At 35.4% G+C, this 12,419-nt stretch overlaps 1 protein-coding gene across 5 annotated transcripts in view; it reads right to left on the reverse strand.

Annotated features, from left to right (window-relative positions):
- The window catches only part of CEP128 (centrosomal protein 128), a 190,554-nt gene that overhangs the window by 12,004 nt on the left and 166,131 nt on the right, over positions 1-12,419 (reverse strand). For 4 of the 5 annotated variants that reach the window (XM_087725051.1, XM_087725066.1, XM_087725042.1 and 1 more), the window contains exons 21-23: positions 7,966-8,043; positions 3,774-3,881; positions 1,599-1,701 (exon numbers count right to left, since the gene is read on the reverse strand). In XM_087725051.1, coding sequence (XP_087581177.1) covers positions 1,599-1,701; positions 3,774-3,881; positions 7,966-8,043 — 289 coding nt within the window. Of the gene's footprint in view, positions 1-1,293; positions 1,702-3,773; positions 3,882-7,965; positions 8,044-12,419 lie in introns of those variants that run through there. The other variant, XM_087725070.1, reaches the window with a different exon arrangement.

Consider the following 12,419-nt stretch of genomic DNA (forward strand, 5'->3'; position numbering starts at 1 on the left):
TCCTCCTCGAGCATTTCCAAAGCTTCAAGACTGGCCAGTTTTGGATTACTTGCAATTCACTTTGCAAGTGTGAACCACCAGATCTGGAATACTTTGGCAGTTGCTAAGAGGCTTTAAGTTGGTTAGCTTCAAAATGTGCGGTGGAAATTCCTGCATTATGAAAAGGAATCACTCAATCTGGAAGATTTTTTAGAAGCATAATGTGCCACTCAGCGACTTTCTCCAACTCACTTGGCAAAACTGGGAACCTCCTACACTACACATCCATCTTTTGCAAGTGAGGATCCAGGCTGAGCAGCTTTAGTACATACTGTATGAGACTGCCTGCAGCATTCACTGTAGTTGCCCAACCAGGACATCTTGGACACACAATGTCACAGATGCCCAGTCTGAAATGCTCAGCCTTCTCCTACAGAATTTGAAGAAACCTCTTCTCAGAGTTCTTCTGTAGTGAAGTGCTCCAAACCCAGGCAAAGTCTGGTAATCATTTAACTTCACTTCTTCTGAAAGACCACCTTCCATGGTCTTTCAGAAATAAGTCCATGTGACTTCGTGAAGTTGTTTTGAAGGGATGCCTAGAACTTAATAACAATTTGATGTTATTTAATTTAAAAATAGCCAACATCAGACAGAAGCTAGATTTTTATACTAAACAATACTCCTGATAGAGAAATATGGATTTAATTAATTGCATGACATGGTAGGCAAAGATTTAAACTATTATATGAATTCTTCTGGAATCCCTTCACTGCACATACATGGTATTGGAGATGGACTGCCAAAGAAATTCATCAAGATCTCATGTGATTAAAAATAAATTATTCATTTTGTAATATTGATTATTTTCTTATGAACTACCTAAAACAATTCAGTATTTATTTACCAAGACCAAACCATGATTTGTACAAGCCTTTCATCAAAGTGTTTACCTTTTATTTTCCCCCTAGAATTTGAAATACACATTTTTGATACTGATGGTGTTTGGAAATCTTTGATAATGACATCGCTAAATGTCCATGGAGTCTCAGTCATCCTGGTCATGGTTGTCCTAAAGATGCTTTTTCAAGAGGCAAGTGGACTTTCTGATTTTTCTTTGAAGATGTTTCACTTCTCATCCAAGAAGCTTCTCTGGAGCTTAAGAAGCTTCAAAAATGAGAAGCGAAAGTCCACTTGCCTTTCGATAAGGACAGTTGGCAAGACTCTTATTGTTTTAAATTCTCTTATAGAAGTATACTATCTATTTTGTTCAAATGGAAATAAACAAAGGTAGTCCTAGATGTCCAATCATAAGTTTATTTTCTAGACAAATGTTTTAGATAATACATTCAAGAAAAAAAAACATGATTTCGTTAAATGCAAGGACACCCGATAGTTTCCAATGACTTCTTTCTTTCAATTAGGGTTGAGACATGTCTACATACTTTAATTGCTGAAAAGCCTCTATGCATTTGTAGAACTTGAATTATATTCTCATTACGGTAACCAAAGAAAGAAGGAATTCAGTGCACCAAAGAGAAAGTTTTTGATTTCCCAAAACAAATCACTGGTCATTTCACTGAAAGGTTTACAAGGATTCTCAATGAAATCTCAATTCTTACATTCAGACTTAGAAAGCAAGGAGCTGGTCATAAAACTAGTGCTGCTTTGCCAGTTGGAAGGTGTATGCTGGGTAGCAGAAACATCGGTATTGGTCTTCTTATCCTGTGAGAGAGAAGGGTTTTTTTTCATGTGAAAAAGATTGATGTTGATTATATTTAATTTTATTTTTTGTGATTCAAAATAACCGCAAGCCAGGTTTTATGACTACGACAGTACTATTTTAAACTGGTAAAATCCGGTTTCAGTGTTCAGAATGTAAATCTAGTAGATACCATTACATATAATTTCCATCTAGATTGCGTGTCTTTGTCAACAACATTTAGAATTCTGGTAAAGGTCATCTTCTGTATTTGCTGCTGGGAGCTCTGCCCTGCTTGCTAAAATGCACATAAACAGGAATTGGCCTCTCTGTTGTTCCCACGCAAAGTCCTTAAACTTGCAAAGTGGCATCCCATGAATTATCTGCTTTGTTGCAGCACGAAATAAGCATTGGCAAATAAATAAATAAATAAATAGATTCAATGGATTTATTTTAGACCAGAAAGAAAACAAAAACGTTTAAGAGCTAAATGCTTGACACTCTATTAATACCGTCTCCATGCTAACAGCTTAATCTGATCTTCCACCTTTGATAATTTAAAAGCTCCCAGTGCATTATCCTAAAATAGATAATAGGCTTTTGACTTTTTTCCACTAACAGAGAAGGACTTGGCAAACATGGAGAAAAATATATTGTATGTGTGTCTAAATGAGGTAGTGGTGTTGTCTCTAACGATGGGCAAGACCTGGCCCTGACCCTGACCCTGACCTAGAATGGAGCCAGACTTCCTGAGCTTTCTTAGCTCTTTTAACTGTTCATACATGAATGAAATCCCCTTGCTGAATTCCTCCAACATAGTGAGACTTTAATTGAGAAGAAAATAAGACTTTTATAAGTAGAGCATAACAAATAGAGAACTTATTCTTTCCCTAAAACTCTTATTGTTTTATCAATGTATAAAATACAAAGAGAAAAAGAAATAGGAAATTAATGGCAGAAAAAAAAATGAGGTACAAGGAAAAAAAGAAAAATGGATTGACTTCAGACACTTTTAGCACAGTATAAGATAACAACTTTACAATCTCAACTTTTTTATTTTTACACATTAGTATAACTAGCCATTTCTATAACAACAAAACTATCTAATCAGCAAAACCAAAGTCAATGTTTAATTGTTTTTTCATCACAAGCACAAAATCTAGAAGTGATATCCAAATAAAAAACAATATATTCTCCTCTTTCAACAGAACAATCAATTTAACCATTACTGCTTTATCTTCTTTGCTGTTGAAAAAGATATGTATTTCTATTTGTACGCATTAATCTTTATAAACTATCACCATTTATGTTAACAAAATTCACTGTATTCTTTCAGCTCCTTTAACCTTAAAGGGGAAAAGATTTTTTTTCATCCTTTTTAAAACACAAGGTGTTTTTTTAAAAAAAACATTTCTAAAATTAAAACATTCTAATACTTTTTTTAACTTCCTCTTACATACTTTAAAGTTCGCTTTCAGACCAATAAAATTCCAATTAACTCATTAAATTTGGATCACATACATATTATTTTGCATAAATATGAAGCTGATAGACCATAGATTTACCTCTCTATATATCTTAGTGCTGCCTGAAACAGTACTTTTTCACTTTAGGAGCTGACATAAGACATAGCCCTTATATTCCATCAGTCTATATGGACAGTAAGAGAGAAAAAGAAGAGGGGGGAGGAAACTTCCAATACAAAGGTTGAAAGCTCTGAATATCACCCATTAGGGTAAATGCGATAGTGATTACAAATGTAGCTGTGAATTTTCCAAATTCGTATTGTGCTCTAACTTTTAAAGATTTTGCTCTGGCCTTCTCATAAGTCCTTCTATTCTTCCAATGACTAATAGTTCCACTATGCCCCAACTATTAACTTACTAAGTTACCATTGGAGACAGAACATTGACATATGGAAATCTTTGGTCTGATCTTTGCAATGCAAATTGACATCCTTTTACTAAATTCTTAAAATTGGCATGTTGCTTCTGTGTTTATGCACTATCCAGAGTCCCAGCAATTAGAGATAATTTTTTGAATTAACTGCATAGAAAGACAGAGAAGATAAACTTTGAAGAGAAAATAAACTTACTTGAAAACTTTCAAGTTTGTATTTTAAATCTTCCAGATGCTGCTGTAATGAGCCCACAAGTCCCTTGTATTTATTGTACCTTTTTTCGATAATTTCTTTCTGAGAATTCTGAAATCAGAAAATTTTCAAGTAAGTGAAATAATTATCTCACGAATGTAAAAAAAAAAAAAAAGAAAGGTCAAAGCATCATTCTGGACCCATTGATCCTCAAAATAATGAAAGTTGTTATGAGATTTGGCTATTAGGAAATTTTGAAAGAATTCATATGAGAATACTGAAGTACTGTGATTTTAAAATTTCATAGTGTTTTTTTCAATTTTGCCTTTATTATTTTTATAAATAACAAGGCAGAAAACATAATGTTCTTTCTTCTTCCTATTTTCCCCACAACAACCCGGTGAGGTGAGTTGGGCTGAGAGGGAATGTCTGAATCAAAGCCACCCAGTTGACTTTCTTACCTAAGACACACTCCTGGTCTTCTGGTTTCTAGCCACTAGATCAAACTGGCTATATAATGTTTGATGACCTTTGCTAGATTTCACTACTATTTTGAGAAGGGGAGTTCTAAGTTATCAACTTTAAATAACATATTCATATACTTAATATCACCAGATGTTACAGTATATGGAATATATCTCTAAAAATATATTTTAATAAAAGGTTTGTAATTTTAGCAAGAACTACTTGAAAAGGCCTCTCTGGTTGGTATAACTTCCATCATATCTCTCTTGGTGCTGGCTAGGCTCCCTGCCCTATCTATTAAAAAAAATTAAAATTAAAAATCCATACCAAGCTGGATTGTTTCCGCCTCTGGCCTATTTATTTGCAATAATGCCTGTGATACTTATAAAAGTTTTAGCTAGGCTCACTGCCCTATCTATTTGAAACAAAATTAAAATTAAAAATCCATATAAAATTGGTTTGTTGCAGTCTCTGGTATATTTGCAATAATGCTATGATATTTACAAAGATTTTAGCAGAGTTGTAGAAAGCTTCCTATCAGGTGAGTGTAAATCGCTAAATGGATGCCTTATGAGAACCAGAGTCCACACACTGCCATCTTTTGAGTACATCCAGCCTGGCTTCCCAAAATGCCATCTCTGCATTCAGTCACTCCAAATTGCTTATGTATAGTACTACCAAAGAACAATGCCAAGATTGGGCAGGACAAACTAGGATGGATTTGGAAATGACCATTTCTGCACTGGACAGATTACAGGTCCCAAGAGACATTGCCAGTTCGTGTTTTTCCTTGATAGTTAAGCTTTAGAGGGGTAATCTGGTATCAGCAGGAATGGAAAATTCTTATCTGCAGTTCTATTCCCTGATTTCTATGAATATCAGTTGTATTTTGCTACTACAGATCAGTCCAAATCTCTATGGTTTTCTAACAAGAAAATATTCTGCATCCTGTCTGGGAAAACTTTTTCTTTTTTTGGTGAAATGGTAATAGTATAGGAGAAAGAGAACAGAATAGCCTAAAGGTTAACTTGGACAACATGGTGGATTTGGGGATATTCTGGTCAGTAGTGGTAGTACAAACAGGGCCAAACATGTGATTGACTTCAGTGGGAGTCTCAGTTCTTGCAGATGCCATATTGGGCTTGGATGGGAAGATTGAAAGATTAACTGTGGTTGTTGGGGGGGGGGGGAGTTCAGTGAGGTGTTTGAGACATGTGATGGCTGCTGAATGGGAAGTCAAAAACAACCAGAATGTAGTGTATATAGATTTAGTGAAGCAGAGAGATAGATAATGAGAATACTTTGGGGTATGAATAAAAGGACTGAAGAATAAAATGGGCAATTGAAGCATTATGTAAAAATGTAAAGGTAAAGATTCCTCTTGAACATATGTGTTAGTTGTTAACAACTCTATGGGGCAGTGCTCATCTCCGTTTCAAAGCTAAAGAGCCAGCGTTGTCCAAAGACGTCTCTATGGTCATGTGGCCGGCATGACTAAATGCCAAAAGTGCACAGAATACTGTTACCTTCCCACCAAAGGTGTTCCTATTTTTCTATTTGAATTTTTATGTGCCTTCAAACTGCTAGGTTGGCAGAAGCTGGGACAAGTAATGGGAGCTCAATCCATTACACGGCAATAGGGATTCAAACTGCCAACCTTCTGATCGACAAGCTCAGCATCTTAGCCACTGAGCCACCACGTCCCTTTTAGCATTATGGTGGTGAGCAACAAATATACAGTGGGTGACTCTAGGGAAATGGACATTGTAGATCTGAGCCCAATCTACATTTCCAGCTTCCTGGCTTTGTCTCAGGAGCATATGGCTGTACTTTTACGAGTTTTGTGCACTAGCTACTACTTTGAATACCAGATACTATACCTGTGTAATACATTTATTTTCATCCATAACTTGATCGTGACAGAGTGGACCTGGCTTAGCAAGAGCTAGATAGGTGAGATAGTGAGTGCCTTAATTTCAAAATGTGCCCATCCATATTTCATGATTGTATGTGGCTAGATAAGGTGAAGAGGAATGGTAATTGCCATCCAGGAGGCTTTGCAGGTCACCAAGGACATTGTTTCACACATAACAGGATATCACTGTTATTTCTGAGGCTGGGCTTCTGGGCACATTTGCCCTCATTTGTGCACAGTAAATTCATAATCTTAGAATGGGACTTACAGTTCTGCTGGAAGAGCAGTTAAAGATTGTGACCAAAACAGTATTTTCCATAATTCTATCTTGTATTAATTTTTTTCTGGATAGGGAGAATGCTGATGGAGATTCATGTCTGTGTTAGTTCATATTTGGACTATTGCAATTAATTCTATATGGGAATAAACTTGAAGACTGTTGGAAAGTTGCATCTAATCCAAAATGAGGTAACCTTGAGTAGTCGTAGACTCATCTCAATCTTGTTACATCACTATTTAAAGAGGCTGTTACTGAGCCGTGGTAGAACAATGGTTAGAATGCAGTACTGCGTGCTACTTCTGCTGGCTGCCGGCTGCCTGCAGTTTGGCAGTTCGAGTCTCACTGGCTCAAGGTTGACTCAGCCTTCCCTCCTTCCGAGATCAGTAAAATGAGGACCCAGATTGTTGGGGGCAATAAGCTGACTCTGTAAACTGCTTAGAGAGGCCTGTAAAGCACTGTGAAGTGGTATTTGAATCTAAGTGCTAGTGCTACTGCTACTAAAACTCCAGGTGCAATTAATCTTTACACCTATCTTCTATGGAACAGCACAGAGCCTGGAGTTTACAGCCATTAACAATTCTTATAATTTTAGAAAACAATTAAGACCTAACTCTTTTGAAGAATGTTTGAAAAATGTTAGGATAATCAAACAGCTCCTGATGTTGGTATGAGAAGATGAAAAGAGTATCAGGTATGATATTATGGGTGTGGTTTTTTTGGATAGGAACTGTTCTTAATCATATTATATTTCAGTCTAGATTATATAACAGGCAGAGTATAAACCATGCAGAGTTGTTTTAGATGAAAATAAACTTTAATAAATAAGTAAATATGTACATTCAGATATACAATACTTAGTCTGCATTTTAAATATCTGACATGATTATAATCCTGTCATGTAATGCTAGTTTTACTCAGCCCAATGAACAAATGATTCCAACTGCTTTCCTATTTAATTTGCTGGCAATTGCATGATGAAGAATACCAGTTACGAGACTACAAGACTTCCAGAGTGTCATCATGTGGGACACATGATGTGGGACATCATAAGGCTTGAGGAGTTTATCTCACTAAATATATCTTATATTTATTATATCTCACATTATATCTTAATACATCAAATAAAAATTATCACTTTTCAAATAGTTTTTTCACACAGCTAAATGATATCAAGTTTTAACAAGTACCAAAATATGGTAAATATATATATATAAAAACTGGGATAGAGAGAGAAATATTTTCAGATTTTAAATTCATTAAATCTTAAAAACACCACACTTAAAAATTGTTATGGCGCATTATAATATATTTAAATTAAGATGGAAGGACTCTCCTTGAGAAATATCTTTTTGAGCAGGTAAAGGAATGGTAAAGAAGGAATTTGCTGCAGAACAAATCTATTCAGCTTCACGCTAATATGTGAACCTCAAATATATAATTGTGTTTGGGATGTCATGCCTTAAATACACTTACCCCTATTGTATATAATGCTGTTATATATTTTACAAATGAAAAAGATCACAAAATATTCTTACCCCCAAATCTCCACAATCTTCAGAAACATTCAGTTTCTCAGGAGCAGATTCCAGATGTTCTAAGGCCAACTGTGTACTCTGAAAAACATTGAAATACTCAAAAGGACTGTATGCATGTGCTATTACATTAACATTCATAAGATGGTAGAACAATAAATAGTTTCAGAGAAGTTGAGAGTTGAACAGCAAGATGGTTGGCATATAATAAATAAATAAAGTAATTGCAATTAACTAAAGTTGAGCATGAAGGAAAGTTTTGGACATCTTTCCTCAGTGTGGAAACTGCACACACTAATTTGGAGACATAATATTTGAACACTTTGATATACCTTATGATTAAAATGATATTTGACTGTCTATAAACATTCATAAGAACCCTTCACTCATTATAAATAGAGATGAATTACTCTTATTTCTTTATAAATACAAATGAGCACAAATACAACACAGACAAGAACACAAAAGCTTTTTGTTTTCTGTTTTTCATGTGTAGTACATTTATTTTTCTTTCATGCATCCTGCAATGTAACTCAATTACCCGCCCGAGTGTTTGACTGTTGAATGAAAGTTGGGTTTTTATTACTTTTCTGTTGTTCACATATTGTTTTGTTTTGACCTTGCACCTCCCCTCCCTTGTCGCTGTAAGCTGCCCTGAGTCCCCTCAGGGAAAAGGGCGGCATATAAATCCCAATAAATACCTAAAAAATACCTAAATTGAAGAGGCCACTCACACTATTTATGTCATGACCCCCCTGAACTCCTCAATATGCTGCACAATTTTAAACCACTGGAGACTGGGACTCTAGAGGAGACATACCCAGACTCAGTTCATTACAAGGCTTCATTTGAGGATACAGGAGAGGAGAAAGTTCCACCAAACCTAGAAAACAGGGGCAATTGTAGATTCAAGCTTAAAGATGCTACACACTATTAAAGAATCGGGTGTTTGTGGGTCAATCTTTTTCCCAAAGAGAAATTCCTTCTGAATATTCACATAATCCCCAAATCTCTTATTTTATAAAATCTCAGTTCAGAATAGCCATGCTGGAAGCAAGGTATCTAGATTTTAACTTTAATATAGCTCTGGCACTTTTTATTGTATTGAGAATTTGACCTTGTATTAGATTTTGTCTTTACACCATAAATTCATATTGATATTCCTGGATTCCTAAATGGGCAGAAAAATGATCAAGGTAAAGACAGAACACTCAAGTTCCTGAGTGAAACGTTGGAACCTAGTAAAAAAATTTGAGGCATCTCTGTCTGTCTGTCTAGCTTGTTTGTTAGCCATTTCCAACGTCTCTATGAAACTCACAATATCAGCATATAAAAAAGAGCTAAGTGCAAAGAGAAAAATTGACAAGAGCTTTGAAACACACAAAAAAAATTAAAGGCTTGGGCCTCTCAAACGGAGTGTAAATAAACACTCCAGGATAATTAACATATTCTGTATAATTTGATTTAAAATACCGTGATCATTTTTGCAAAAAATATGAAACTCATTATGCTAAAGAGGATTCTTTAGATTCATAACTCTGAAAAGTGGAGTCAGTGATAGTAATTATAAGTCTGGCAGTCAATACAGGTGAATTTCTTTGAAGAACCTACAGTGATTCATTGAAATTGGTCTAAGTATTAGCAGGTCACTTCACTCCATTCCAGAGATCCCCTCCAAACAAAAATCCTTATGCCACTATCAAATTAACTTCCACGTACATAAAATGATGGAAAACAACATTAGCTTTAAAAGAATCTGAATGCTCAGAGGAAAATTGTTATATCTTGCTATATCATTTACTACTCTCAAAAGGCTTTTGCTTGTTTTTAGTATGGTTATAGTGTGATCATCAAAAGCAATCTTTAAAAAAGATCACTACAGAAATCTTTGTTCCGCCGGAGGTAGCATAAGCTGCTTTCTAGCAAAGCAATTGTTAACATTTGTATTAAAATATTTAAGCTTCATACTTGGATCTTTACACTATTAGCATAAGAAGAATTAATCAAGAATAGTGAATTAATGCATATTCTCTGAAATTCCAGGCATTTCCTCATATACTTATTAATACTACACCTTGCAAAATACCCTTAGCTGTGTGTTTAAAAATATTCAAGAAAAGCTCTGCTAGAGGACACTTCTACACCTTGGGTTTTGGTTTTGGTTTTGGTTTTTTTTTTCCAAACCAAAAATAAATAAAGAAAGAAAATTGCTTGGAGGTGTCTATCAATGTCTGTTCCTCATTAAATTGCTCACTTCTGCATCTTTCCCACAAAGAAGCTGCACTCATTTACATTGTATGCTTCATTTATAGTGGCCTTATGTTCATCATAGTCTTGATTTTCCACCCCATTAATTTCTGATGAGATGTATGGTTTGCTACTTCTTCCCAGAGTCATTTGTGGCCCTGGTCTTTGTAAGGGCTGGAAGAGGTTGAGCGATATCCGAAAGAGACAGCAGATTCTCAGCAGGTCTTCCTCTGCAGCCTTCAGCCACAGAAAAGTTAACGGTGTAAAACAGAACAAGGGGCTCAAATGCTCAGCAGTCACCTTAAAGAAACAATATGTTCCAGAAACTTTCTGCCACATGAAAGAAACTGTAGAGCAATGATTTCCAAACACCATTCCCTCTAAAATTAAATATTTATTTTACCTTCATCACATACAGACAGCGATGATAAGTAATGAAATGCATTAAAATTTGAATTTCACTGATACTTTATTTTCTCTAAAAGCAGTCATTTAATACCACTGTGTCTCAGTTTATTCTACACTAAAGGTGCAATGGATATACATGAGCTTATCTACACAATTTTCCAAGTTGTCAAAAGCATCGTTTATAGCATACAATTTAGGATTTTCTTTTTCATGTGTCTGAAATTTTAAATGTGCTTCCAAAGGACAAAGTCTGTTTGTTTCATTGCAGTCCAAACAACTGAAGGCTTGTTTCAGGCTTGTTACAACAGTGCCAACAGCTAAGTACCAGCATTATGATCTGTGTGGAAAATAGCTGCCAGGTTAATATTCACTTCACTCAAAAAGCATGTGAAAAACTTTAGTATGATTCATGAGCCTGGTTGCAGGAGTAGATTTTATGCTCTCATTGTGGCAGGCAAGAACACATCAGCTACAATACAATAATTTTGCTGGCTATGAAGATGGGTAAGAGTGAGATGGGTGGGGGTGAAAAGACAGGCAAATAAAAACATAAAAGCCAAGGGAAAAAAGGGGGAGAGGGGAAACCTTATTTCAGCTGACCTGTAGAAAAAAGCAATAATTTACTGACACATTCAATAATCTCCTAAATTAGATTTGAGTACCATATTAACGATGGCATTTTTCTCTATTAAAAGAGAGAGGTTTAATCATGCAGAACAGAATGTTTAAAAGGTTGGTGAGAGCACCTGACACAGTGAGTGATTAAGTGCTGCTAATTATTGCCCAGAAACTGAAAATGATGTGCCATAATGCATACAGTACAACTAATCCAGAAGAGAACAAACATACGGGTCTGCTTGTTATTTAACAGGGAGCAAAGGGCAATGATGAAGCTGATAAGGGTCAGCCAACTCCAGTTGGACCAACAGAAACAGCATTTAGTTAAAAGTGCATTCTTCCATTATACAGTGACTGCTATTAATCTCATTTTACTACTATAAAACTTTATTTACACACTAAAAGGTGTTCTATCTTCTCAAAGAGAATGATAAAACATGGTGCTTATTTTCCATGACTTTATATAAAGCCCTGGATATTTAAAGGGCATGTGAACAGTTAATCCTTCTTATATTGAGGCATATGCAACGATAGGCAGCTCTAGGTTGTCCCACAGAACAGATGTAAATCAAAAGAAGACATTGTTTTTTTATTATTATTTTTAGACGTGAAAGCCAAAAACTCAATCCCAGATTACAATAACAAAAAGATTGTACCTTCTCCAACAAAGTACCTCAAATGCTGGGTAATAAAAAGCTGTTTACAGGTAATAATGATGCTCTGAGTGATATCAAGAGATATAGATTCTACATCTACAGAATGCTGAAGTCCTATTAAGAGTTTTTCAGTTCAGGATGACAAATACAGTTCTGATTTACACACTTTGATAATACTCCTACTTTCTCCTCAGTTTCTTTTTGACTAAAGAAACAGTTCAGGAACTAAGATAATAAAACAAGAAGGAAACTGAGGATGGGAAAGAGAGCTAATTTTGATCATGCAAAGATTCACAGCTACTGGTAGGGTCATTTATCATCATGGTGTGTACCACATACATGAGTAAGTCAAAAGTATACCTGAGAATAGTAGGAGGTGTTCTGTCAAGCTAATATGGAAGACAACATTACGCTATTAAAGAAATCTTCTTCCACCTGAAAATCTTACCTATAGTGCCATTTAAATATCCAGGGACAGAATCAAATTGTTACTCAACAGATAGACTGGCATGGTAGAGACAGCTTGCA

This window comes from Thamnophis sirtalis, unplaced genomic scaffold (assembly GCF_051295495.1).
Source record: "Thamnophis sirtalis isolate CommonGarterSnake01/CBP01778 unplaced genomic scaffold, rThaSir2_p1.2 scaffold_1, whole genome shotgun sequence".
Lineage (NCBI taxonomy): Eukaryota > Metazoa > Chordata > Lepidosauria > Squamata > Natricidae > Thamnophis > Thamnophis sirtalis.